Genomic DNA, 27,347 nt, shown 5'->3' on the forward strand with positions numbered 1-27,347 from the left:
TGTGACAAATAACTCCCATAAATGTGTTTACAGTTTGCACTATCATTTCTAAAATACCATTTCCTGTGTTGGCACAGAGGAAATTCACAGTGTTAGGGGGAAGGTTTACAGGTGCCATGTCAGGATATGACCCCCCAAAACACAATTGCTTGGCTGCAAGAGCAGTGAGTGCTGCACAGTGTGCTGGTAGGAACCTGATATGCAACTTTTCTGTTCTGTGAGAGATTACAAGTTTTGAGCAAAATCCTGGGGGTATATCCTGCAGGATTCAGCTGTCAACAGCTGTGCTCACCACAGACTCCTCTGCAGGCCTTTTTTGTAAGCAGCTGTTATCCACACACCATTCCATGCTGGGGCTGCTCCGTGCTTCTTGTAAGACGTAAATTGCAACTGCCTCCGTGTCCCTTATCATCACCTGATATTTGGAGAGCTGCAGAAAATAAGGACACACCAAGGGGTATGTGTCCCACGGCGGCATCCTCAAGAAAGGTAGTTTTCTGGGGAGCTGGAAATCAAGCCGTGTAATTGCAGCTGCTCTGAAGGAGGTCTCAGCTCCAGTTTGGCGCTGTGGGAAAGGTTTCTTACCTTAGCTTTTCCCTTAAAGATAGAGAAATGTGTGGCACAAAAGAGCTGTATGAGAGCAGGGGTTAGATTTCTGTCACCTCAGAAAGATTAGCAAAGGGGGGAGCTGTCAAGTGAGCAGGAGCTATCCTCTGCCCATGCTGTCACACTAGATGCCAGAGGGACATTCCTGGCTCCTTGGTGACTGCTGCTAGCAAGACCTCAACCTGATTGTGGATTTTCCAAGTTTCAGTTTGTAACTGCAAAAACCCATTCGTTTGTTTTTTCTCTCTTGCTGTTTCTCTCTCCTTTCCTCCTGCTTCTCTCCTCTTTTCCTGCTTTCCTCTCTGTCATTTCAGCCACTGGTGCTGTAGTCCATGAAGGGAATTAGAGCTTTCAGTGCCTGAAAAATTCGTGTTGTGCCTAGATTTTGCTCACTCTAACCTAGTGCCTGCCTTCTGAAAGTCCCTGAAACCAAGAAAGAAAAACTGGTTTGGATGGTATGCACTTGAAAGCAGATTCATAGCCTGTTTTAATGTGCATTGAAGGCACTACTGGCTCTCCTTGAATAAAGCCAAGTGCTGACAAACTCAGTTTCTAGAATAAGAGTATCCAGGTATTGGCTGGAATAGGGATTTGGCTATTACTGAGGAGAGCTCCATGTGCAGACAAGTTAGTACAGCTAACAAGGGCTGAAAGGAGACATGACTGAGCCTCATAATTAGACCTAGATTAGACTTTTGCCTGAGGGGAAGGCAAGGCAAGAACAGCTCTGAACTCCTAACGTCGCCTGTAGTGTTTGAACACAGAGACATCCCTGGCCCTCCCAGTGAAGTCAGCAGGGCCACGCCGGGCTGGAGCCAAGCCCCGTTATCTCTGCAGGAGTGTTGCTGGCAGGGCAGGCGTGGGCTTGTTCTGGGCTGTGCCCTGCGGTGTGACCAGCTCGGGTTTTCTCCAAAGCCACCCTTTTCCAGGAGGGTTTTGGGGGGCTGCCAGAGCCACACAGTACAGGGGAGATTTAAAGTAGCTGAGGTTCCCCATCTCGTGATGGCACAGGCACCTGAGGCCCTTGGACCATCTCTGGAGAAGGTGCTTGGCCTCCCCATGAGCTGACCTTGTGCCAGTGCACGTCCCCTGAACTACCCCAGAACTAACATGAGGTGAACTCTGGTGTCTGAGGTGTCATCAGAGACCGGCTGTCAGATTCCCCCTGACATCTCATCTCACACTGATGCGAGCTTGGACTGCTGCTCTTAAACACCAGTGCTGCCTCCACATTTGATTGACAAGGGATCAAGCAAGTCCTTGCCTCCTGTGTGCTGTGGTAGATGCAGGCATGCCAGTGCTGCTTGCTGGAGTTTTGGTGGTTTCAAGCTCCAGGCATGCATGAAAACTGTGCTGTACCAGTACCAGTGCTAGCCCAGGGAACCCCCTGTGTCTCTGACTCCAAAGGATGCATTATATCTCTATTACCGTTTGCCACAATAGTTTTGGGGCTTGTGTTCAGTTAAGAGGGAGAAGATCACATGAGCCTTGCATGCCTACGTGTGCTTGTCTGAGTCCAGCTCAGTGTGGGGTCTGGGTACTGAAGGTCATCAAGTGGTGGTAACCTTCTGTTCAGGTGTTGAGTGCACAGCATTCTCAGCTGGGCTCCCTATTGGTTTGGACCTGCAGGGGGTGGATGGTATGGGAGCAGCACTTTATGTAACCTCGGAGTCCAGAAAAGGCTTGAGCTAAGAGGTCTAGTTCAGCAGAGGTAGCTTTGCTGCTGGGTGTTTGTAATCAGCGTCTCTGTTGTACTCAGTGAAGCCAAGGTTAGATCGTGTAATTCCTGCTGGTCTGTGACTCATCACTAGCTGCTAATTTTGATTGAACAGTCACTTCAGTGCAGCAGGCACTGTGTACCTGTGGATCAGACACTGTGAAGCACCCTCTGATCGATCTCGTGTCTGTGGGCCAAGGATCACTGCAGGCAGGAAGAGATTTCTTGCACAAATGCTGGTGTCAGGTTTTAGCTGTGTGCTAAGCCTCCACACACAGACTTTGGACGGAGTTAACTGGGTGATACTTAGCTCAGTGTGCATTCTTTGTAAAATCTTGTACAAACCAGAAGAGATTGTCAATGGTAATCATGGTGATTAGATTAGATCACTTCAGGGTTTCAGCCTTGCCAGAGTAAACATCTGCTTTCAATACCCTGAATAGCAAGGTGCTGCACTTTAGGCAAACTTGACCTCAGTCCAGGGGACTATCATTGTTTACTGCTTTTCCTATGTGTCTCCCTTTGCTTTTCAGTCTATACCATGTTGTACTTCTGTGTGTACCCTTCTTTTGTTTCTTTTCAGCCATGTAGGAGTATTCATTGTGGTTGCTCAGTATTGAGTGCTTCTGTTGCTTGCTATTGAATGCTGGTGCTGGTGTCTTTCCAGTTAAGCTCTATGTACCTTTTGTCTTTGAAAATCAATGGAGAGCAAATATTAAAAGAACTAGTTTTCGTGGTACCTTTCATTTAGAAAAAAAAAATAATTCCATTTATGTTTGCTCATGATGAGAGAGGTTTCTCAGGAGGCCAGTCTGGGACACAAAATACAGTTTGTGCTTTTAATAAACATTGGGAACCTTTTTTCCTGTAGAAAACCTTCAATGCTTCATAGTCCCTCTCATTTAAACAATATTCCCCGGCATTTTTTTGTTTTCAGATGTTGCCTTGTGCTACAGAGTCTTGATTTGCAACCAAGTCAAGGGTCTTGGAAATTCTCTTGAGATCTTAGGGAGAAATATGTAAGATTAGCCACCAGAGGCTGTGGTTGTGATGCAGGTGTGGCAGTACAGGTAGAAGGAAGCACCTGAGGTGGCCTATCTCTAGTACCTTCCTTTGAGGAGTGAGGGGTATGGTTCCAGATGTGCAGTGATAGCAAGAAAAATCAGATTGCAGCAAGTTCAGACTCCTCTGGGACTGGGGAAGAGGCTGAGGTCTTGTTTGTTTAAACACTGCAGTGAGCTGGGAACCTTGCAGAGTTGGATTTGACAAAGAAGAAGGTTTGCTTAAATTCCCTTAAAACGGGGAAATAAAGAAACATACTGAAAATAATTGAGTTTCTGGTGCTTTAAAAGCTTCTTAATGTTCTTCAAGTTCTTTTTTTCTGCGAAAGTATGTCCTTTTGATTGCAGTTCAGGCTTAGCAGAGTACAGTACATCTTGCCACAGAATGAATAAATGAGCTCAGTTCTGCAGCTGCTGTTGAATGATGATGTTGGAGCATGCCTTGGCTTATCAGTGAAGGCTGCCTAATGTATTCTACCCAGCCTACCTGAGCGTGCTCTGCAGCAGCAAACCCAATTAAACTGTTTTCCTACCTGCTGTATATGAATGGTTTTAGCAGTTATGGGGGTGCTTCTTTTCAAGGTATTGCAGTAAGACATGCCAGAGCGTGCCCTGGCCATTTCTTGTGCACCACTGTTGCTCTCTACAGCCCAGAAAATGCACCAGGAGCTTGCCATGGCACACTCTGGCCAGGCTGCTCATGAGCAGAGTGTGGCTCATTAGCTTTACATTCGTTAGTTTCTAAAAGCCTTCTGAATCAGATTTGGGGGCAAGAGGAAGAGATTTACAGTCTATCCTACCAGTGTGACAGAATGTTCCTAGTCAAAAAAAAAAAGGATAAAATGGGCCTCTCTGGACCTTTCTAAGGGGTTTTATTGTTTAGTTGTTGTGTTTCAAGATGCCTCAAACTATTTGGCTGTGTGTTTGTCTGTTATCTTCAACTCAGTCCTCCCACAAAAAGGCAAATACCTGCTTTTACTGAATTATTAACAACAATAGATGGAGCTTACGTATCAATGAAAATTATGGACCTCTCCCAAGGCAATTGATTTAAATGGAGTTAAATTTAGTGGAAGCTTCTATTGGTGTAATGAATGCTCATTATAGAGCCTAATGTGCTTTGAGGGCTTGATAACCTTCTCAGTAGGGAAGTCAGGCTGCTGTTTTCCAGCAGAGGCACAGATGCTGTGCTGTGGCACTGCTGTCACTGCAACTGCATCCCATCGCTACGCCCCAGCGTTTCTCTTTAACCTTGCGTGTGTGTTTTTTCCTCCTGCAGAAGACCACCTCCCAGCTGGCTTCCCAACCATTGACATGGGCCCGCAGCTGAAGGTGGTGGAGAAGGCCCGCACAGCCACGATGCTCTGTGCTGCCAGTGGGAACCCTGATCCCGAAATCTCCTGGTTTAAGGACTTCCTGCCTGTCGACACCGCGACTAGCAATGGACGGATCAAGCAACTCCGCTCGGGTAAGGTGGCAAAGCAAGTAAGCCTTCCCAGCCTCCTCGCTCTTCCTCCCTTTTCTCTTTACGTGCTGCTGTTATTTTTTTTTTTCCCCTGAAATGCAATTCTAAACCCAAATGTCAACGTGCTTTGAGCTTGTTTCTTTTGCAATGTGAAAACAGTTTTTGGAGCTGATCCTCTCTGGCAGGATATCGTGGCTTCTTAAAAGGAGACATTAGAGTGGACATACCTTTTGGAACATCACCTGGATTTCTTCTTCGGTAGACCGTGTTGACATTGCCCCAAATCCTTGGTAGGCTCAGACATTTCACTACCAACTCAGTGGGTCTCAGACATTTGTAATTGGAGCACAGTGCGAATCTGGGTAATGAGATATTGGTTGAGATTTTACAGTCAGTGGTCATAGGCAACTTTACTCCTTACATAGACTCTGCAAGACAGTGCTCTGCTTTCTATTGAGCTCATTAGCATCCTTGCTATGGGACACCACAAGAATAAAGAAAAATCCAAAAAGCAGCATTTCTACAGATTTCAAAGGAAGGTGCACACAGTTTTGAAATATACCAATTCTTTTAAATTCTTTGGTTTGACAAGCCAGATGCTACCTTTTGAAATACAAACAGTTAGTTCTTGTGGGTGGCTAAAAATGCACTCATTTTAGCAAAGAACTGTTGTTCTTCTGCTGGACTGTTCAGTCTCCCAGGACTGTAAGGCCCATTAGAGAATTAAAGAAAATAAAACATTGCTTTATTCACTGATGAAGTGGAGCTCCCCAGCATGAATTAGAGTGGCTGTTTAACAACAGTGCACAGCACCACTACACAGCAGCTTTAGTCTAGGGGGGGAAAAGCCCCCAGTACTCTACAGAAAGTACAGAAGGGAACAGAGCTGGAACAGCTTTGGTCAAATAAGAGACAGACTGCCTTGCCTGGCCACGATGTATCTCTGGGCACTCAAAAGTCGTTTGTTATGAGTGCTGCTGCCAGGACAACACCATCTTCTTCCTAGCAAGGTGAATGTCTTGACACACCTCCCCATAGCTGGAACCCTCTGCTTACATCTGACGATGCTTGGATGGTAAGAAGTAGGTTTGTACTTGGGGGAGTGGGTAATGAGACATCATTCTCATCAAAAATAGAACCCAGCCTGACACTCCTGGTCCCACCTTGATGTACCAGTGAGTGCTAATTATACTAATGCATATATAGCTTATGAAATTTCCCAGTGACCTTTAGCTTATCTCCCCCACAACATGGTTTAATCTTGATCTGTTTGTGCTGAAAGAAAATATCACACTTGTTAATTATTCTGAGAAGCTTTAGGAAGAAGCAATAGGAAAGTGCACATGGGTGTGTTTCACTTCATAGCTGACTAAATCAGCATCAGAAATTACCATAAATGAGCAGCAAGGCAGCCTCTGATGCACTCACTATGTGTTCTCCAGCCTCCTTTTCACAGGCACTTGGCTGCCTCTCTACCAGCTGCTTCGCAAGTTTAGTGAGATAGAAAGTTTAAAAACAAACTAGTAAACCCTGTCACAGGGTCCAAGGTTTGATTCCTATTCGCTGTTCTTGAGCAACATCTCAATTGAATATTTCACCTGGGATTCAGACTCTAGAGCTGGCTGCTTGCTGAAGACACAGTAATTACCAAGGGAGGTGTCAAGGGAACCTTTTAGAAATCAATGAGCAGCACACATCCTCAGACTCACAAAAGGAATTGATTAGCTCTCTAATGTAGTAAGGGGAGGTTTCCGCAGTTCAGTGCAAGAGACTTCCAAATATGAGTTTGAAGTTTTGTTTTCGGGGACCTGATGATACAATGCCAAGATTCACCAAGGCTTTGCTCTGCCCTGGCATGAGCGAAGAGCACGAAGTTTACATCTTCTCATGGGCCAGAGGTTCAACCCTTGCTTGCATTTGTGGCTTTTTCCCGTGTTTGTAGTGGACATAAAGCAGGGCCTGTGCTTTGAAGTACCTGAGACTCACTGACGTGACTGCAGTCACCCTGTGTGAGCACTGTGATGGGTTGGGTAGTTTCTGATTCATTCTGCAAGGTGCTAATTGAGCTCTCCGGCACTACACCTTAGTGGGGCAGAGTCTTTTTGTTTTTCAAAGAAAAGAGTGTTTAAATAGATACCTCATTAAATGGGAGAGTTTAATAGTTTGCAAAGTCTCTGCTCCATTAAGATCATATCTTACAGTCAGCCTGGCATATCTGCATGAATGTCAGTTTATACTATCTCAATCTAAATATACGCTCATTTAATTTCATTTAATTAAAACCCAATAAAAGCTAGACAGATGTAATATAGTTAAAATAGCTCCAGCACATTGTGAGCCCAGTATTGTGTATATAATAGAGTGTCTGACCTTCAATGAGTACATAATATATTAGTATTCAGATGTATGAAATAAAGGTCATGAAGGTCAAAGCAGCTTTAGAGTCCGACTTATAGAGGGGTTTGAGGGATGATTTTGTTTTTCAGGCTCCTGGTATGGAATAAATAGCTACAGGTAAAGAAGCAGCATGCTTGGGAGAGATGCTCTCTTCTGGCATTTGCAGTTATGTGGGCTGGCAGTGCTTTGGGGGCTGCAGGCAGGTCTTTGAACTTGTATGCAGTCAAATGATGTCCCTGAGGGCGCTCTGAACATCAGTTTTTAGAGTTCCGTTCATCTGTCAAGGTACTAGAGTTTGTGGTTTAAGACATCCAAGCCATCATCTTAGGCTCTTTTAACCCCAGAGGATTGGTGTCTTTGTCAGGAGCAAATGCACAGTTTATAAATCCATCCCTCATTTACTAATTATATCTATATGTGTGTGTATGCATTTTTTATTGTACCTTCTGACAGTTAGCGTAACTCTTTAAATTCAGAGGGCTTTTTTTAACTCTTTCTCACCAATACATAGATCTTTCCTCCTGAGTAAAACTGAATTCTTTTTTAAGTCCAGCTCTTGGGTAGTTTTGCCAGTAAATGTTGAGTTTATAGTTCTAGAGATGGGAGCACAAATAAATACAGGGTCTCATCTCCATTATCACAGATCAAGTCAAAAGCAAAGTTTCTGACTCATGCTGGTTGTAGCCAAATTCTCCCTTGCTCATCTTGCTGATACTTCCCACCTCTTGTGGAGAGGTTGCTTTTCTGCAAGTGCAATGACTCAGGACAACTCCCTGTTCTCCCTGAGGGTGCATAGCTTCACTCCCTGCTTCTCAGTCCCTGACACAGGATCTAAGGCCAGCCCTGGGCTGGGAAACTTCCCAGCATGCTAAGACATTCAAAACCTGTTTGGCTGAACTGATTTTATAACTGTTGAGACATTGTAGTATTGCAGGTGATACACACATGAGTTCTGGCAGCAAGGGTCAGTGCTGCACCTCTAACCATGTTTTAAAATTAGATAATGATGTGGTGGAAACTCTCCCAATATAGATCAGATGTGCTGCTGCTTCACAGTTCCTCTGTGAAGATTCTTGGATCACAAGCTCCTGTGGACTTCAAAGCAACTCATATGGAATTCATACTCTCAGAGCTCTTGAATGTGTTCAGTGAGTTTCATAGCTGAAGAACTGCTCTTCCACCTTGCTCTTCAGAAAACTTATGAACAAAATGTCAGATTAGAGTGACTATTCTGAATGTTAACATACAGATACCTTTGCCATGTAAGGAAACACCAACAATTCAGGAAGCATTGTCTTTCATTTAATAAAGAACTTGGTGTTACAAAAAATATCATTCTCCTTTAATCACCATCAATTAACTGAGTTAAGGAACCGTGCCCTAGACCCTAGTGTGGCTTTCAGGCAATTAACTGCAAGGAGAGTATTCTGCAGATGACTTCAGTCACACTCTGGAAAAGTGGAGGTGCCTGTAACAAAGAAGCAGTGAGAGCCAGTCATCTTGCTGCATTTCTGCTCCCAGAGTTACCAGCAAGTGTTTTCATTTTAGTCTTGATCCTATCAAGTAGAAGCACTACTTATTTGGAAACGGAAGGGATACCCAACATACACAGAACAAACGTGCAGAAAGAGGTGGTGCCTGTCCCTGTGAAGGGGCTGTGGCATCCATGTCCTTCTTCCTTGGGGATACTCAGCAGTCAGTACCCAGCAGAATGTGATCATCTTCTGGCAAGGAACAGCCTTGAGTCCAGACACCAGATGGGCATCGACTTGGGACAAGGTGTGTAAGGACAGCCCAAAGGAGGGAGGGTTGGGTAGTATTATCCAAAAGGATCAGGGAACCCACACAAGGATGGATGCTCTCAGAAAGGACTGATTAAGTGAGGGGTTGAAGCAATATTGTGACCAACCAGCTGACAGCTGAAGTTTTGTGTCCTGGAAGAACCAATACTGCAGACCTGGGTCTTGCTACATGAGGTGCACACAGCGGTCATGGGATCCATTCAGACTCCCTGTGGCAATAGTCAGTGTTTCCTGTAGTGCTTTCACTTCTACATTAGGAAGTAGCTGAAAGCACTGTCAGAGTTCTCTGGAATTCAGTGTTGCACTGCCCCTGGTGCTCAGCTGCAGCCAGTAAGAGCTTTGGTTTCTCTGTTGATGTTGGAGTGATTTTTCGGTGGTTTAGGTTCCTACAAGGAAGTGGTATGTTGGTAAGTCTGTGGTAAGTTTGTCATCAGAGTGAAGTCCCTTCTTCAACTTCTCCACACAGGGAAATACTGATGCAAATAACCTTGTGGGGTTTTCCTGTGTATCATCTTATGTTTTGCCTTTCTTTGGGTGCCTGACTGAGGTGAATGTATGGGCTGTTACTCTGTGTCTGTTATCATGAAGGTGAAATAAACTTCATAATGAGTGTTTCAGACATTTCAAACAGAAGGAATTGGGTTTGAAGTTTGATCTTGGGGTGCCCTTTGCATAAAGCAGCCTGGTGGTCACAGGGCACAAGTTGGCCTCAGTAACCATTTGAGTGATGACACCTGCATCACTTATGGACTCTCTTATGTTGGCACTCTGTGGCCTCTATGCTGTGATTTTGTACCTCTGAGGGACACCCTGAAAGGTCAAAAGCCAGAGATGAATTGTCATGTGATGGGAAGGACATTCCTTCCGGATGAGGAAATTTGTGGTCCAACAGAAAAGCCTTGTACACTCTCTGTAATGGTGTCCTCAGAGTGAAGAGGGAATGTCTTAACTTTGCGAAGGTGAGAGAGACACTGAACAAACACTGTGCTACTAAATACAGCAAGCGTCTGTGTTGCTCCCACAGGGGTTGGCTTACATTTGGAAGCCAGGAAGATTGGGATTCAACACATGAAAAAATGAACTGGCCACACTTAACATTTTAGGAAATCTGCTTCAAGCGTGCAGTTGCTTCTAGAGCTCTGTGTAGACAATTGCATATTAGAGAAAGTGTTTGGCCTCTACAGGGAGTAGATTTAAAGATTTGCTGCAAATCTTTTCTGGTTTAGGACAGAGCAACAAACCCTATTTCAGCCAGATGAGAGATAAGGAAGTCCTGTTTTCTGCCCCTTGGGCTTGTGCTCAAAGTCATTGCACTGTTCCCAGTGCAATGGGAACTGTTCCCAGGGGAAGTGACACACTGTGGGATGCTTTTCTTAACTCTGAAAATTGTGGAAGGGATGGGGCAGAGGGCACACAATACCCCAGAGGGGGAAGGCCCTAGACCAAAGAGAACAAAAAGAATCACTTGGCAAACTTTCCAAACAGGCAAAGAGAAATAACCCTGTTTTCCATGGCTGTGCTGTTTCATGCAAGTATCTCTGGGTATAACTGTTCTGTCAAGGGTAGCAGTAGTTACTAAGATAGATAAGTAAGCAGCAGATTTATTATTGCAAGCGTGAGATTACCCACAGCTTCAGTCACTGAAAGATTTTTCCTGATGCTTCAGTCATCTGTGGATAGAAAACATCAGAAAATATAACAAGACATAAAGTTAAAATGGGGTGATGTCATCTTGGCAGAGAAAAATGCTAAAATGAGTAGTTTGAATTGCTGTTCCTACTTCAAAAAAGGACTCTGCCTAAAGGAAGGGTAGTTAGGAAAGAAAAAGAATAAGTATAAATATTGTAAATTACTTTTTAAGAGGCAAATTAAATGTGCTTAAAATATACCTTCTTTGTATTTACAGAAATTCTTTTCTGTCTTTCTATCCCATTGGGTGATCATTGTTGTGGATAATGGAATGAGCTGTAAATCTGAGATACACGACACTCTTGTATGCATACTGGTATTTATTAATCAATACACTGAACATGATTTGACACACTGTGTCCTGTTTAACCCTGTTTTTCTGTCTGTTTAAACTCCTCAGTTTTCTTTGGTAAGTGCTTGGTATTCAGATCCTACAAATCTGCATAAAACCAACACATACCATGAACTGCCTACAGATTCAATCTGCATGAATCTTTCCCTTATACTAACAGCCTTCATATGTGCAAATTAAGACCAAGGGGACAAAAGTGGGGATTAGAAGGGTTCCCTGCAAATTTACCCAGCTGGAGCTTCTCCATCATGCTTTGGTATTGATTGTACCCTGAACTCCAGACAGTGACCAGTGGATCCTCCACTTGCTAAATACAGTGACCTCATAAAATGAACCTTTATAGATTGTTGCAGCAGGATAATTTAATCTCACTCCCAGAGAAGCCCTCCTTATAAGATACTCTTCATTACAGCATGTAAAATTATCTTCAGTGCCTTATAAAGAGGGTAGGGATTCCTTTCTCCAGCTAACATCCAAATTAGGCAGGAACAGCAGAGGTCTGGCTAGCATGCCACTGTTACATTACCAGAAACTACTTCATTTCGAAATATTTCTGTATGGAAAGTTAATTCTGTGTGACACCAATTTCTTTGCCAGAGGGAACTTGATGCAAGGGTTATGGGAATGTGGAGAACGATTCAAAACTGATTTATTACACTCTCCCCTTAGTTTAATGTCTTTAAGTGAGCAGATTTTGTCCCTCTGGTCATTCTAACCTCAAAGCAAAATTGCACTTAGTGCCCGCAGCCATGCGCTTTCCACCCCTCCTGCCCAGCACAGTCACGGTCACACAGCCCCCCAGGACACACCCTCCTTGCTCTGTATGAGGAATGAAGGGCCACTGCACCATCTTCCCAAAGTGTCCTCCATCTCAGCTGCTTGAACAGTGGTGGGGGTGAATGCAAGTGGTGAGGCCAGCCAGCGACGCCAGCTGGGCAGCTCAGTTCGGCCCCTGATCGTGAGGGTGGGGCTTTAATGGCAGGATGCAGGGCTGGATGCTGCACTCCTGGAAGCAATGAGCTTTACTAACCTCCTGAGAGTGTCACTCTGACTTTTATTGCACATCAGTTTCTTTTTGTTTATTCCTGTCGCGCTAATACAAATTCTAGCTTTAAAAAAAAAAAAAAACAACTTTCTGCTTTTTAGTTATAATTTTCTTCCTTTCCTCTTTGTACTAATGCTTCTCTCTAATCTTATTTGCATTCAAATTACCTCACCAGGTGGTACACCGATCAGAGGTAAGAATGCTGAAATGTGCCTCCAGTTGTCACGTCACTCCATCTCCTGTCTGCCTTGTCCCTTCTCCTCCGGTGTTTCTCATCTCCAGCTTTTACTCTCAGCCCTAACTCTGCCAGCGCTCTCGCTCATCTGCACTCTCCCACTAGTGTGTTTATTTTGGTTGGGTTTTAGCGTGATTTCTTGTAGACTCATCCATCGCAATTTTGCACTGTTGAAAGGGGGTTATTCAACGGAAAGTTTGCAAAAGTTTGGAAAATGGTCCCAGGCCTCCACCACAGGAGAGCTGACGTCTCCTGCAGCTCCTGCAAGTCTCTGAACTTCCCATGCAGTTGCGACCTCTGAGGTCTTGTGTCTCGGGGGTTTTAGATGGATTGCTTTGGTGTAAGCGTATGGAGGTAACATTTTCACAAGAGAACAGTCAAATTCTTCTCTGCTGCTGCTGATGGGCATGAAACTCTCATCAGAAGGAGAAAAATTCTTGAAAGGTTGCGCAAATATGACTCTGGGATAAGGAGCACCTTTGTTTGTGTTCCTCATGTTTGTTTTTCAAGTGTACCAACCCTCTAATGTGGTGGCAGAGTGGAGAACCACTGCCCCAGACCCCCCTTTCTGAGCTGGACGTGCCGATGTTGCTTTGCAGCACAGAGATCTGTTTTAAATAGATGAATCAGAAGGACATCTGGCTGTTTAAGCCTTCATTAATTAAACCCACTCCTGGTTTGACAGCCCAGCCCAGCCTGGTGCACAGTCAGTCCCGGCTACTTTTCACAGCCCGTATGCACCAGTAATGACTTCCCAATTGGAGTGTTGTTTTTTTCTAGCCTAAACACTCAAAGCTGTCTCTTTAGATTAACTTTAGCATGTTAATCAGTGTTATATGCTAAGGCCCCTCTGAATTCTCTTGTGATTTTGGTTACCCCTCTTGATTGACCTCTGGATTTCTCAACAGAATGACTACTACCTATAAATCAACACGACCTCGTTTGTTCAGTTTTCCTCCTTCTCCCTTTTCCTCCCCCTTTTCCCTGAATCACTGCTGGAAGTTAATAATCTGACTCTTGGAACTGGTTCTGTTGCTGGGGGTTAATGTTTTCAGCTCCTGTTAAGTGATTTTAGAGTAAATGTGAATTGCCGTTTGGTACGTATTTGCATTAAGTTGCCTCTGTAGCAAATCTGGGTCAGGGAAAAAGACTTGCAAACCTTATTTTTATATGAATGGGCTTATAAATCTGTCATTCCTCCCTTCGGAACGCTGGAGATTGACAGCTGTGATGTTACAAGCTCCTTAAAACTATTTCTTCATCTCCCGTTTCTGCTGCAAATCCTAAAACGAGATGACAGATGGAATGCTAACTAGCCGGGTGCTCCGAGCTCCGGCCGAGCGTGCAGCCATCCCAGGGCCTCCCCGCACGCCTGATGACATTAGTGACTCAGCACCAGAACCACATGGATGCTCCATACGTCCTGCTTGGGAACCGATCGCATCTCTGTGAAAAGAACCATCCATCTCATAAAACATAAGTTTCCCCGCACCCCCCCACCCCCTCCCCACCCCCGTTTGAGTCCTGATGAGGTATTTTGAGAATGTTCTTGACATTATTTAAAATATATGTGTCCTGTTTGAATGTCAAAGATGACATTTCTGTGAGAGCAAACAGAAGCCACGTGCTGCTCTCTGGCTTCTCCTAGAGGATTTCTGTCAGCCTGATGCCTTTTATTTAAAACGGAGGTCACTGAATTTCTAAAGATAACGACAGATTAGATGAAAGTGCTTTTATGATGGTGAGGTTGTGTCCATGTAGAAGTGACTGTTCTGCCATGTTCTATACCCAGCTGCACTCTTGTTCCTCATTAAGGTAAGTTTGATGCTTTGGAATCCATTAATTTGGTCTGAAAGGAAGGGTGAACTAATTACTCTTAATGAACCCTTTTGGTAATGATATTGGGGGGGGTAGGGGTGGTTTTGGTTTGATTTGATTGCCTCTGTGTCTGTGTTGCTAGGCGTTGTGTGTCTGGAGTACTTGGGATGTAACCCAAGACATTTGTGCCAGTGATGGCAAACCCACTCACAGGGAGCAGTGTGTGGTTAGCCAGAGGACAGCCTGAGAAGCCCTGCCATGCACCCCTCCAAACAGGAGGAGATTTTTTGTCTCTAAACATTTCGTTTGACCCTACCCCACATATTTGGTTCATTTTGTCCAAGACATCTCTGGCTTCCCTGAAATAGGAGGAGCTCCCATCTGTAATTCAGAATTTCTATTAGTATCTTCGCTTTTTACCCCTCTGGGACTGCTCCAGATAGTAATTTAATCTCGAAATCCATGTTTGTTCATCAGAAAGACACAGAGCTGATAAATGCCTGTCAGATTAGGCAATAGCTGGCTTCTTAAGGTGACCCACAGATAGTATCAGCAAATCCATGTTTAAGCAAGTTCTGCCCCATTTGTATTTTCAAAGTAAAATATAAGGTGTTAATTTCCACCATTTCTCTGCAATTGAACTCACTCAACCTTTTGTGAAACCTGGCTGCATTTTCCTGCCCAGGGCTGTAAGAGAGAGCAGAGCACAGTTGTGTTTCTGGTGGGTGCTGGACTGAACAGGCACTAGATCGGATGCACATGAGGAGGTAAAGAAATATCATCATCTCAGGCATTATCCCTCTCCAGTCAGATTTATTTGTTACTTTTCTGTCACCACAGGAAATATCAGAGGTTCCTATACATAAGAGTATTTCTTCCCCGCAGACGTCAGCGTAGCAGAGGTCTGTCTGAATTAACTTTAGATCAGCTCACTTGGGTGTCAGAAGCTGTCTGGGAAGCCAGGTAAACACCCACACCGACTTCTGCATAGCTGCAGCTAAACCTTTTCCAGTCCCAGGCGAACTGGTTTAAATATAGCTCCAGTATTTCGACGCTATCCTGCGAGCTGGAGCGTAAAGCTATCCAAAGGGATTAGAGGAAGCTAAAAGAATTTTGCTGTCTCTTTTTGAGCATGTGTTTGTACATTTGGTTGCACTTTGTGTGTGATAGGTTTTTTTCTTCCTGTTTCTTGAGCTTTTCCAGTCGGGGTTGGGGGGGGGAAGAAAAGGCAAAAGGAAAACAATTTAAAAATGAGAAGATCTGCTTGCAGGAGCAGTGTCAGAGGGTGTTTGGGTGGGGTAGTGCCTGGAAATATTTGTAATACCATGTTTCTTGCTGTCGGAATTCAGATTGACTCATGTCCCTTTAGAAGCACAGAGGGGTGTTACTGTGCATTTGACAGTGCTGTAGTCTTGCATCTGACGTAGAGTCCCCCGAGATTTCCTGTACCTGCTAGTGAGAGATCAGAGCATCTTGAAACTCTGCTGTCTTAAGAGGAGGCCTCATGCTGCTGAGCACGTTGTGTCTCTCTTACTCGCTCTCTGCCCGAGTCCGGCTCATGGCAGCAGTCGGGTGCTCTCAGCAGCTGCCTCTGGTGCACAGGAGAGTGATTTCTCAGCAGTGCTGCCATCCAGAACAGGCCCCTTGCATGCCAATCACCGGCCTCTCAGGCATAATAACCATAATGAACACTAACAATGAAAATATATTTGTAGTTACCTTGTTTTGCATATTTGGCAGTGCCAGTGGCTGGTGGAGGCTAGGTGCAATCCTCTGTAACAGCTGGGAGATGCTGCTGTTATAAATTACCAAAAGTAATGAATATGGGAAATGCTTATTTTCATTATTAGTGACTCTTGCATGGTTTTGGTGGTTTTTCATGGCAAGTGTTGGTTATCTCAGGCAGCAGCCAGGGAGTCAGAGTCCAACTCTCTCATTGTAGGGGCTTCACAGTGTTTCTTTCTCCACCATATTCACACTTATGGGTCCTTGTTTGATCTGGGCTTGCCTCTGATCCTGCTCCACAGCTCCCTGGATTTTATTACAGGAATTCTCCTTCTCTAGGAGGGAATTTCTAGCTGAAGGGATTGGGACCCACACCTGAGCACCTGGCTGAAGACAGGGCTAAAAATAGTGCTGCAGTCAGTGAGTATTTATGTGAAGGAAGCTGGTGGGAGGAAGGGGTAAAGAGAAGGGAGGGTTTTAGGGGTAGCCATGTGCTCTAGTGTGCAGGATGGGCAAAATTTACCTCTTCACTGAGAGGAAAGGCCCTGGTCAGGTAACTGGGTTTGTTACATCTGTGTTACAAGTCCTTTCCTTGGATGAGTGCCGTGACTGCAACCTGGTTCCTCTAACTCTGGGATACTTACAGGAGCATTTCATCCCATGTCTGGAATTTTATAACTAGGTCAAAAAGTCAGTCCCCATGTTGAGAGCCAGGAGGACTGAGGCTGTGAATGCCTCGATTTAGAACAAGAGCCTCTTCCCCCACTGGGGATGGAGCTCTGAGCTGAATAGATAGGGAAGAGTGTCCCCCCAGGATCTGCTGTGTTTGGCTCCATGCAGTGCTCTCTGGGAGAAGAGAGCATAGGCACCTGATGGGCTACAGAGCAGGATTTCAGAGATCAATTTGTATGGTGGCACAGAGCCTTTTACATTCACTTTGTTACCTAGAGGAGAGAGTGACAAGCCCTCCATGGCACAACAGTACCCAGCACCCTTATCAGGATTTGCCTTTCCGGTGCTTTCTCTGTGCAGTGCACTTTTTAAATGCTGCTTTTAACCACTGTCACTGCAACTAATGATTCTGCCTGAACACAAGTATATTTGAATAGATAAGTATCTTGGAAAGCTGCTAACGGGGCTATGCTGTCTGTGCCAGAGTTAAAGAGCACAAGAAAAGCCAGGAGCGGAGGGGAGGGACTGGCAAGGAGATACCAGCACAGAGGAAAGAGGAATAAGGAATACAGTAGAAGGAATGCTTGTCAGTCAGCAGAACTGGCTCTTGCCCTCAACCCCAGAAAGCTCTGCCTCGTCACCGTCACCGTCCTCCGTGGCACTGGAGAGCAGCCAGGGGTTTTTCTAAGGAGCTGTCAGCTCTCTGATAAGCTGTGTTATCGGGAGCAGATCTGAGCCACAAGCAAGACTGACTGACATGGGAGCGTGGTGAGGAATAGCTACCCCTCTTCTTCTGGAGCCCTGCTGTGGCTCAGGGGCTTAGGAGGCAGCAGAGTTCCAGTGCTGCTCCGCAGGGAAGGGTTTCACTCTGATGTGCAAGAAACGCTGCAGAGCCCCAGAAGCCCCCAAACAAGCTGTTCACTGCTCCTCTGTGTGCTTGTGTGCGTGTCCTGATGGTAGTGGGTGCATGTCCTCATGCATCCTCTGAAGCCATGCTATCTGATTGCACGTCAGGACTCGACCCTGCAAACAGGAACAGGGCACCTGGCACAGGAGCACTAGAAGAGACCATGTGAGAAATCTACGGGAACATCCTGTGTGGACAAGACCTTACTCAGCAACTTGTGCAACATAAATCCCAAAGTAATGAATAAAAGTAAATCAACCTTCCTAGCCCTGGTTTGCAGAGGCGCAGAAGATTATGAGATGTTGACAGGGCTAGGAATAGAAATCAGGTCCTTTGCACTTGTCAAGGCAAGGAGTTCACTGCGCTTTTGAGAGTCTTTGGATGCAGCTTCCATGAATTTCAGGGAAAGGAGCTGCTCAGAACTCAGTTCTTCCTTTCCTACACTCCTTGTGTCCTGTCCAGCCTAGATGTGAACCTTCCGAGAGACAAAACTATTGAATTTCTCTGGGATCATTGAACTAATGCTGGGAGCATTTTATACGTAGGGAGTTTTTCCCCAAGTCTCAGATGCATTTCTGTCTCCAGCTTTCTGATCCCGGAAACGTCTTAGCTTCTTAATTTTATTCGTAATTCTTTGTACTCTGAGACACCCTACACTTTCCTGGATCCATCACTTAGTTGTAAGTTGTCCTTCAAGAAGACCCCTGTGGTCCCACTGACTGCCGTCAGTTTACCATGATCCTTCCAGTTTCTGCTCGCTGTCAGCCATGCTGCAGGATCTGTATGTTTGTCTAATGATGATTTATTGCAGTACCTGTTTTCTTTCTGGTTCACTTGAGAGGTTTGCGTTAACTTCCTTCTGCTCTAGGTTTTCTCTTACTCCTGACACACCTTAGTTTGAATAGTTGTGCCAACCCAGACTAAACTAGAATCCCTTGCCCAATGTCCCTGAGCACTTTGTAGGCAGTTGCTGACACATGTTACATGTTCATAGTATGATTTTAGAAATTGGTCCATGCTGGCTGCAGAACTGACAGGCATTAACAGCATGTCATTTGAAACTCCCCTCTGCCCTCATTTTCTTCATCCTCTTATGTTTTTTCTTTCTGCTGTTGAGGTCCCTAGAGATAAAAAATACTTTGACTGACATTTAAGTGACATGAGGGTCACAAGTATAAAGGGTATAAATACCAGTGATATCTGTTAAATGGCTAGAAGGGGCATGTTAAAAGATATGTGTTTGTGGCAGGATTAGCTAGGGATATTACTTTTTTCTAGGCAGACACACCTGCCTGTCACCTGAAGCTGGCTCTGCTCCCAGCCCAACCAGTTGGGTTTTTTGTTAATTTTGGGTATGTTTTGCATTAGGTAGCTTTTCCCAGCCAAGCTTGATGCAAGCACTCGGAATGAGCTCTGCAGCACATGCATGCCCAAGGAGTAATGAGCAGAAATTACGAAGGGGGTAATATATGGTGAGTTCCAGGAAAATCTTCCTGACAGAGAGCATAACAAGGCAGTGGCATCAATTCCTTGAGGAAGTGGTGAAAGACCTATCACTTGGCACATTTAAAATGGGATTGGACAGAACACAAGTACATTTACAACAGGGAGCAATCCTGCCCTGCCCCCCAGGGATGCACAAGGTAATGTAATAGGTCTTCTCCATTTCTAGATTCTCTGCTTCTCTGTATCGTGTCAATGCGAGGAAGCTTCGTCCTGCTCCACTGCCTGTCATGCTGCTGTCTGCTTGAAGATGTTTTTCCCAGACAGCGTGTAGAAATTCACTGTCCTCCCTGAATTAAGCAGAAGAGCTCTGTAGGCTTTGGCCTGTGTGTGTCCAGAGAGCACTGTGGCTAGGCAGGCTGGCAGGTCCTTTTGTTAGTAAGTGGAAAGACTTTTGCAAACAAGCTTTCTCTGTCTAGCTGAAGCCTCATTTCCAGCACTAATGCAACAATAGGGAGGGCTCTGTACATCATTTTTATTATATGGCAGAACCCAGGGAAGTTCATTTTTCCCCATGACATATAGGCTTATGCTACAGTCTCAATTTATCCTTCTAAATAATGTAGGTGGCAGTGGTTGATTCACATTAGTTTTTCTTCTGTACTGATGATATGAAAAACGGAGTTTGACCTCTGCAACTTGAACCAGCAAGAAGGGAGAAGGCAATTTCCCTGGCTGTTCTCACTGCGGCTCTCAGTGGTCATTTTGAACTGTGGCAGGCAGAAATGAGTTCAAATCCTTACAAGCAAAGGAGTTAATGTTTTTTAGTTCAGTATATGGTTTGTGAGCAGAGTGGCCCTCTTACAGGCAGTCCTAACCAGTAGAATCTGGGCACTTGGGGGCACTTAAAAAATTACTCTCACAATGCCTGGGGGAAGCAGGCTGAGCAGCAGCCTGCCAGGGGCCGTGCACTCCTGCAGTGCCAGATTGCTGCCATATGCATCCTGCTGCTTACTTTCTCTGCATCTCCATCTTTTAATCCGAGTATGGAGCCTGGTTCAGGGAGTTTAGGTGTGAGCAGTTGTGCCAGGCAAGAAGTTGGATGACAGGCCAGCCTCCCAGGCCGAGCAGTGCTGGACACCAGTGGAATAGACTGAGCAGATGAGAGAAAACCACCTTAGACCATTGCTCGCTTCCACATCATGAGTCCTGTGCAGGTTGCCCATGTAAATTGCTACTGTGTGTGCTCTGACAGTTACTGCCATTATTTAGGTGTGCCCCTCATGCATCTGACGCTTTGGGGATGGGATCAGATCATGACTTGAGGAATCTGCAGTCTGGGATAAGCAACTATTCCTGACCAAAGCTGGGGGAGCAGGCACTGCTGGGACAAAGGGAGGGTGGCTTTCATGAGGGTGCCATGCAGCAAATTGTGTGTATTGCATTGGTGTGTATCTTTGTTGTCTCAGGCTGTGTGTCTAATCTTTTTATATCATGTATAATGAAATCTGAAAGAAGAAAGAGATCACTAACATGGAGAAAGCTGACTAAAGACAGTGTTTTCTCAAAAAGGGATGTCTGTTGGAAGGAAGGGTGGTGAAGTGGGAGGGATGGGACTCCGCCAATTTCTACAGGAAGGTCGCAATTTGTTGGGTGCTTGCTAAGCTTTGTGTGGATCAGATAAGAAACAAACAGCTACAGTTAGTGTGCTTTGTGCTTGGCTGTTTTGATTAAGGGCTTATTAAAGGTTCTTTTATTAGACAGGAATCCCGTACAAAGCTGTAATTAATACATGCGTATGTGTATGGTTTTTTTCCTTTATTGAAGCAATGAATATAAGTGCTTGGGGTGGTTGGAAATACAACAGTAACTGGTTCCCTGCACATTAGAAAAATAACAATAACCAATTCCACAAGTTTCTAACAGCAGACTGGGTACCTTTGGCTGCATGCTGGTATCCTGTGGGTCCAGGGAACATCATGAAATATTTATCCAGGAAGATACCTTAAAAGCGTGGGGCATGGCCTTCCTTTTCAGAGGCTGTCAGTTTGATTACCAGATTTGCCGTAACCTGAATTGTCTGTTTCATCTTGTTTGTGTACAGGAGCTCTGCAAATAGAGAACAGTGAGGAGTCAGACCAAGGCAAATACGAATGTGTTGCAACCAACAGCGCAGGAACCCGCTACTCTGCCCCAGCTAACCTTTATGTTCGAGGTAAGAGCAGCATCCACCCAAGGAGGTCACTCTCCTCCTTTCCAAAAGGCTCCATGGCTTTCAGTGAAGGAGTGTGTTCCCTGCCTTAGTATGTTCCCCAGTCACAGCTGGTGGATTGTGTGATGGGGCCTTTTTCTCAGAAACCAGCAAGTTACGGTCAATAGTGTCTTTGATCCACATTGGTTTTGACTCACATTTTTGGGAATCTGTTGTTGCTGCTTATGTGGTATTATGTAAAATGCTGAAATACGGGCAGAATTGGAATTCCTTTCTCTCTTGAACTCCTTAACTTTGTGTCATAGTTATTTTAATTGGGATCAAGTGGTGCTTAATCCTCTTAGTATAAACTAACCTTTGGTGGAGTACTGTAAAACTGGTCATGCTCTGCTGAGCCAGAGGTGCTCAGCTATAGTGAGACAATATTTAGGCCTCTGCTTTGGAATGTGTACCTTTAAAAACGGAATATCTCTTTGGAGTTGTCCTAATCCATCTTATATGCATCAATGACTGAGCCTCTGGGTATTAAGGGCTCACACTGGGAACCTGCTGGAAATTAGCCACAGTTCATATAAAGTGATTTTTCTAATGGTTATGCTATGTTGCCAATTTAAAACTGTTTTCAACATACCAAAATAACTAGGTTTTATATTAGGACGGTCTCCTGACAGTTTTGTTACTCTACATTGGAGGTGTTTGAATTAGCTTGGAGAGAAGCAAGGGCACTTTCTGTTAATTTTGGCAAGAAAAAAAATGTGCTGCTTCATAGAGAACTCTGTAGAACCAGAGCCGCTGGTCAGGAACCCTTGGGAAATGTAGTTACAGGTTTCCCAAGAGGAGAAAGAACATTCTTGTGCTGGTGCAACCCATTGCTTGTTAGGAAGTTAGTACCAGATTTTATTTCCATGTAGTAAATCAACAGTCTAATAATAAAACCTCATATTCATTTCTTCCTTCCTCTGATTCGAAGAAAGAAAATACAGTCTTAAAGCTGTATTGCTTTGGTTAGTATGGAAAGAGGACATGAGAATAATAAAAGTCTTCTCATGGCTGTGTGTTTGCTTCTAGGAGTGGCTTCTGGCATTGTTTTTGTTGCTTATTATGGGGGACTGCTTTTCTATTTTGCAGCATAATTTGGATTATAAGAGTCTTTGGAAGACTGAAGTATCCAATTAAGCATGTTCAGAAGATGAAGCTATATCTATGCAATGGAATCACTCATTTCACTCTCACAATGTACTTATGGATGATTTTGAACTCCCTGTATTCTTGCAATTTCATTTTTCAGGCAAGCTGTACTAAGACTCATCCCAGATTGACCCTTTGCACTCTGAGAGAAAGAATTCTAGTTACCAGGTTGGCTGTTGTTGCGTAGGTTTTTATGGATACCCAGCTGCATTGCTGTAATATTTGGGATGCTTTTGCTTCCTGTAACATGCTCAGACTGTCAGTGTTCTGTTTTCTGTAGAGATGTGGCTGAAAAAAGGCACAGAAGCTTCAAGAGGTAGAAAAGCATCTTCTTAACAACTTCACTATTTCTTACTAACGAACGCTCTTTGTTTAGCAAATGAATCCCATAGGACTGAGGAGTGCACTGAATTTTACACTTGGTTTGCTGCTCAGCAAAGTTTTCATCTGTCCTGTCTGGGCTAAGCACGGGCCATGGATGGTCTGCACATGCGAGAGGACCCCAACATTCACCAAAGAAAGCATGTTCTTAGGCATATGTTTGGCTGTTAACTGTAATTTTTTTTTTTTGCACATAAATTTTTGGAACAAGCCTTTTTCCTGCACATAATCTTTACGATGTGAGTTTACAACCCGTGTGATCCTGATAAAGTCCTGATGTATAGTTAAGATGCAATACCCTGTAAATTGTTATCAGATGATATTTCCTGTACTTTCCAGGTCTTAGATGGTATTTCTGCTTACAATTTCTGATAGCAAATGTTCTACCAAAGAAAAAGTCATATTGTTACTACATTAGTTAAAGACTTCAAAAAGTTACTCAAACCAAGAACAATATTTCTTTAACGAGCAAGGAAAAAAAATAAAATATCTTTCTCTCTTAGGTCTAGAATGCAGAATAAAATAATCCCTGGGGGGAGGTTTCTTGTGATAGTCCTGCAGTGTTGTCATTAGACAGATCAGTGACTTGGAGTAGGATCTTCATGAAGTGCCTGCATCTTTGCTAGAGAGGACATTAATTAATGCTAAATTACAGTGAAAATTAAGTATGTGGGCTGCACTGCCATTGCTTGGTGGTTTTATAATGATTGACCTCATTGCAGTGAATACCCAAGAAGCCACTTCCTCGGGAAACATGGCTGAGTGTGGAGCAGCAGCACTAATTTCCGCAGTGGAGTTCTTGGGACTGCTTGTGCCTGCTCTCATTTACAGCCTATTGTTTTTCTAATAGTTCAAATGTTTGCTTGTCTCTTGACTCCTGGGATTTATGGTTTTGATCATGTCCTCCCCTTTCCTAGCCTCCCAGGTAATCCTTTGTGAGGGGGCTGTGTTGGAAAGCACAGGCTCATTAGCATCTTTATACTTTTCACGCTAACAAAGGAAGAGACTGGGTGCTGAGAAAGAGTATCCAGGCACTGCTCAGGGCTTTCTGTATCAGTGAAAAAACAGGAGGAGGAAGGAGCAGGCTACACCAGTGTCTTGTCTCTGTGAATCCTTTACAGCCAGCACTTCTGCACAGATGGACTTCATTAAAAGTTAAAACATTTCCACACCAGGGATTTGTAAAGGAAAATGGATGCATTTTCCTTGCAGCTATTATTTTCATCTTACTAAGTGTGCTGGAAAGCAACCCTCATAAGCCTTCTGCTTGTGGACTGATGGGTCTATCTGGCTGCTGCTGCCGAGCCGGGATGGGGCTGGGGCTCGGCACTGGGATCTGACTGCCTCCCACTGCCAGAGGGTTGCAGAAAACATCCAGACCATCAGAGGAGCAAGAACAGGGTGAAAGCAAGAGCAGGGAGCGTGCCAGGGCGAGGTGGCTGTCTGGGGCATAGCAGGGATTTTGAAGGGGGCACAGTGGCATATTCCTGTCCTGCCCTTTGAGCACAAGCATGTTTGCCAGGGCTGGTTTGGATGTTGTTGTTACCACCATGAGGAAACACTCATTCATTTGTGGTCCATGGTTACATCTACCACAGTATATTGTAACAGTGATTAGATTTGGGACTTGATGGTGCTGAAGGGAGAAGGGAAGGGAATAGAAACATATGGAAGATGTGATTCCTCTAATCCAGAGAGCTTACTGTCTAATTTAGTAGCAAAAGATCCAAGAAGTTTACTCAAGGCATTCAAGAAATTGATTTAAGAGTAGAAGGCAGAATGGACCTAGTGTGGAAAAAAGAAAAAGGTGGTGTCATTTCATCATGTCCACTGGGACTACAGTATAATTGCACTGATTCACTTACACTGTTGGTTTTTAATGAACGCATTTCATTTTTCATTTGCCTACAGCTTCAGGGACATCTGCACAAAGAGGAACATTTTCAGCCAAAAGTCTTGTCCTGTGAAATGCCTGTGAAGGTGGTGGCCTGTGTGGTGCACCCCACAGCAGTGGCACTGTTATTTGACTCTTTCCCTGTATGAAGAGGTTTTTCCACCCTTCTGTTTCTCTACACATGACATTATTTTTTTCCTACTTCAGTGAAGCAGATGAGCAGGAAGGCTGTGTAGAAGAATATCCTTATTAATACACTGTGGAGTTCACTAGGTGTGTTCCCCAGTGCTACTTACAACAGTGAGCAATGCCTACAGAACAGTACTTACGGGAGCATTGCCTGCATTTCTCATCAAATGAGAAATCTGCTGCCCAGTTTTCACTTCTTAAGTGCTGCTTTTCAGGCCTTCAGGGCATGGCCCTGTGGGGCAAGCACAGTGAGTTCTCTGGCCCAAAGTGCTACACATACTATCCAGAAGCAGCCACACAGCTACTTTTAGAAAAAGACCATTTAAAACTGAATTGTCTGCTCTTTCCCCAAATTGCAAACTAGTAAATCAGACTGCAGTAAATAGAAATGGTATTACTGCAAAAATCTGTGCTTTCTTCATCTGCTTTTTGAAAGGCCAGGCTAGTGTTTCACTTGGCAGCAGGGAACCTTGCTTGGAGTCCGAAGTTTTATTTGCCAAATTTCACCAAGGAGTCATCACCCAAAAAGAATTTTGGATAGTGGCTCTGTTCCTAGCAGCAATTCTCTGGCTTCTGCAGAGTTTTACCCTTGGGAACTTGGCACTAGCTTAGGCTCAGACATGGAGGGAGCTCACCGAAATGGCTACTTGTGGCTATATGATACTTACTGCAGCAGGGACCTCGTGTAAATAATAATAATTCCGAATGACTGACGTGGGCCTGGAGCAGCAAGACTTGACGCCTTGAAAAAGAACATTTTCTGCTTATATAATATTAAAACGGCTAAAATAGCAACAGCAGTCAAAGCTTGAGGCTATTGCCAGGAGAAGAGTAGAAGCTGAGGACAGTGGTTGAACAGTCAGGAACCGAAACTGGGGATGTCTGAAAAATTGCTGAACAACAAGGGAGTACAACCTCTTGTTTACAACCCAGCTACATGCACACTTCTGGCAGTGTGCTCCGTTAAACCTGCCTGTCCTCAGGGTTGATGAGGGTGACAGTACTTGCCCAGAGAGGGACATTGCCGGTGCTTGAGGGCCTGGCAGCGATCACAGGCAAGCAGAGACTGGAGAGACTTGTGAGGGAGATGCCTGGATGACAGGAAACATGAACTGGCAGTTGAATCAGACTGGATGACCCAGACTGCTGCTTCGGACAGATGTCTGCCCTGGACCACTCGAAGAAGCAAAACCAGGCTGCAGCAGAGGCCACAGAGTGTAGCCCTCAGCAGCTGGTACGTGGCTGAGGAGGCTGCAGGTCTGAAGGGCCACGATCCCCCTGCTCTGTGCAGTCCTGACCTCAAGGTAACGCTGCAGCCCAGCAGCGCGACAGAGGGCGGTGACACTGATAAAGAAAGGGCACTCCTTTTTATGGGATTTCAGTACTTTTGACTTCATTTCCTCTGCCGTGGGGTGCTTCTCCATGCTGAAGCTGTGGCCATGCTGCTGCAGCCCAGGTCAGAGCAGCTGTGGTTTGGGCAGGGGCACCTCTGTTGGTTGTTAGCAGGCTCAGGATGACACAGCCCGAGCTGTGCCGCACGTGACACCAGCAGACAGACACTGCTCTCTCAGAACCACGGCTCATGCTGCCCCAGCTGTGTCTGTCCTCATGCTGGAGCTGCCTGGTTTCAGAGCCAGAGAAGCACATGGAGGCTTCTGCCAAGTTTTCTCCTCCTCACATATTACTATGAATATTTTTGTCGTGTTTTTCTCCTGGCATGAAGTGTGTTGACCATCGGTGTTGCTCTGAGCATTCTGCTGTGCCATAATGATTTTAATGATCATGGTTTAATAAATAGTAGTTCTTTGTCTTTCAGTGAGCACATTCCATCTTAAGATTTCAATGTGCTTTATAGAACTCAACTAAATAAGCTTAACAGTTTTATTCCTTGCAAAGTCCTTTGATGGTTCAAAGTGCAGTGTGAGGCTCAAGTCTGATTATTTGTAAAATGACCTTTATGGAAAATAGAAGGAGAGTGACTGGTGGCTCAGTGCATGATAATGCAACACAGAAATGGACTTGAAAACCTCTTTCCCACATGACCTGCACAGACGTCTGTGGAACAATTAGGCCTGCATATCTGTGCCAACTAAATGTCCATTCCCTCCCCTTCCATATCCACTTGCACAAAGGGCTAAGAAATACATCTCTGGTGCTCTGAGATTTTCTACTCTTAATTGAATTCATGCATGCATGTGTGTGCACTGTGAATGGGAAAGGATGGTTGGGCGCCCTGAGCATCCTGTCTGTCTCTCTAGGATGGAATATACTCATCACTGTGGCATGAGAACATTGTTCATCGGATATAATGGGAGGTTGTCTTATTCTCATGTAATCTGGCGTAAAAAAGACAATCTGTCCTTTTGTTCCTCTATACCACTAAAAGCTGTAAAGGATAAAATTTGATTTATGTGGAGTCCTTGAGACACAAGATGTGCTTTTGGAGATAAGCAGGGACAGGTTCATCCCCCTCTGGGTTTTTGTTAACCTCTCTGTCTTTTTTATTCCAAAGTGTCTGGGTTGGCCTTTATAGTTATGCCTTGCATAGC

At 44.7% G+C, this 27,347-nt stretch overlaps 1 protein-coding gene across 17 annotated transcripts in view; it reads left to right on the top strand.

Moving 5' to 3' along the window:
• PTPRF (protein tyrosine phosphatase receptor type F) overlaps positions 1-27,347 on the top strand; it is a 376,048-nt gene that overhangs the window by 264,173 nt on the left and 84,528 nt on the right. For all 17 annotated transcript variants that reach the window (XM_051796949.1, XM_051797006.1, XM_051796940.1 and 14 more), the window contains 2 exons: positions 4,664-4,852; positions 21,039-21,149. In XM_051796949.1, the coding sequence (XP_051652909.1) occupies positions 4,664-4,852; positions 21,039-21,149 (300 nt within the window). The remainder of the gene's footprint in view (positions 1-4,663; positions 4,853-21,038; positions 21,150-27,347) is intronic.

The sequence above is a fragment of the Manacus candei genome, unplaced genomic scaffold (genome assembly GCF_025592945.1).
Source record: "Manacus candei isolate 608988 ecotype Guabito, Panama unplaced genomic scaffold, ASM2559294v1 h1tg000005l, whole genome shotgun sequence".
In the NCBI taxonomy this organism is placed as follows: Eukaryota; Metazoa; Chordata; class Aves; order Passeriformes; family Pipridae; genus Manacus; species Manacus candei.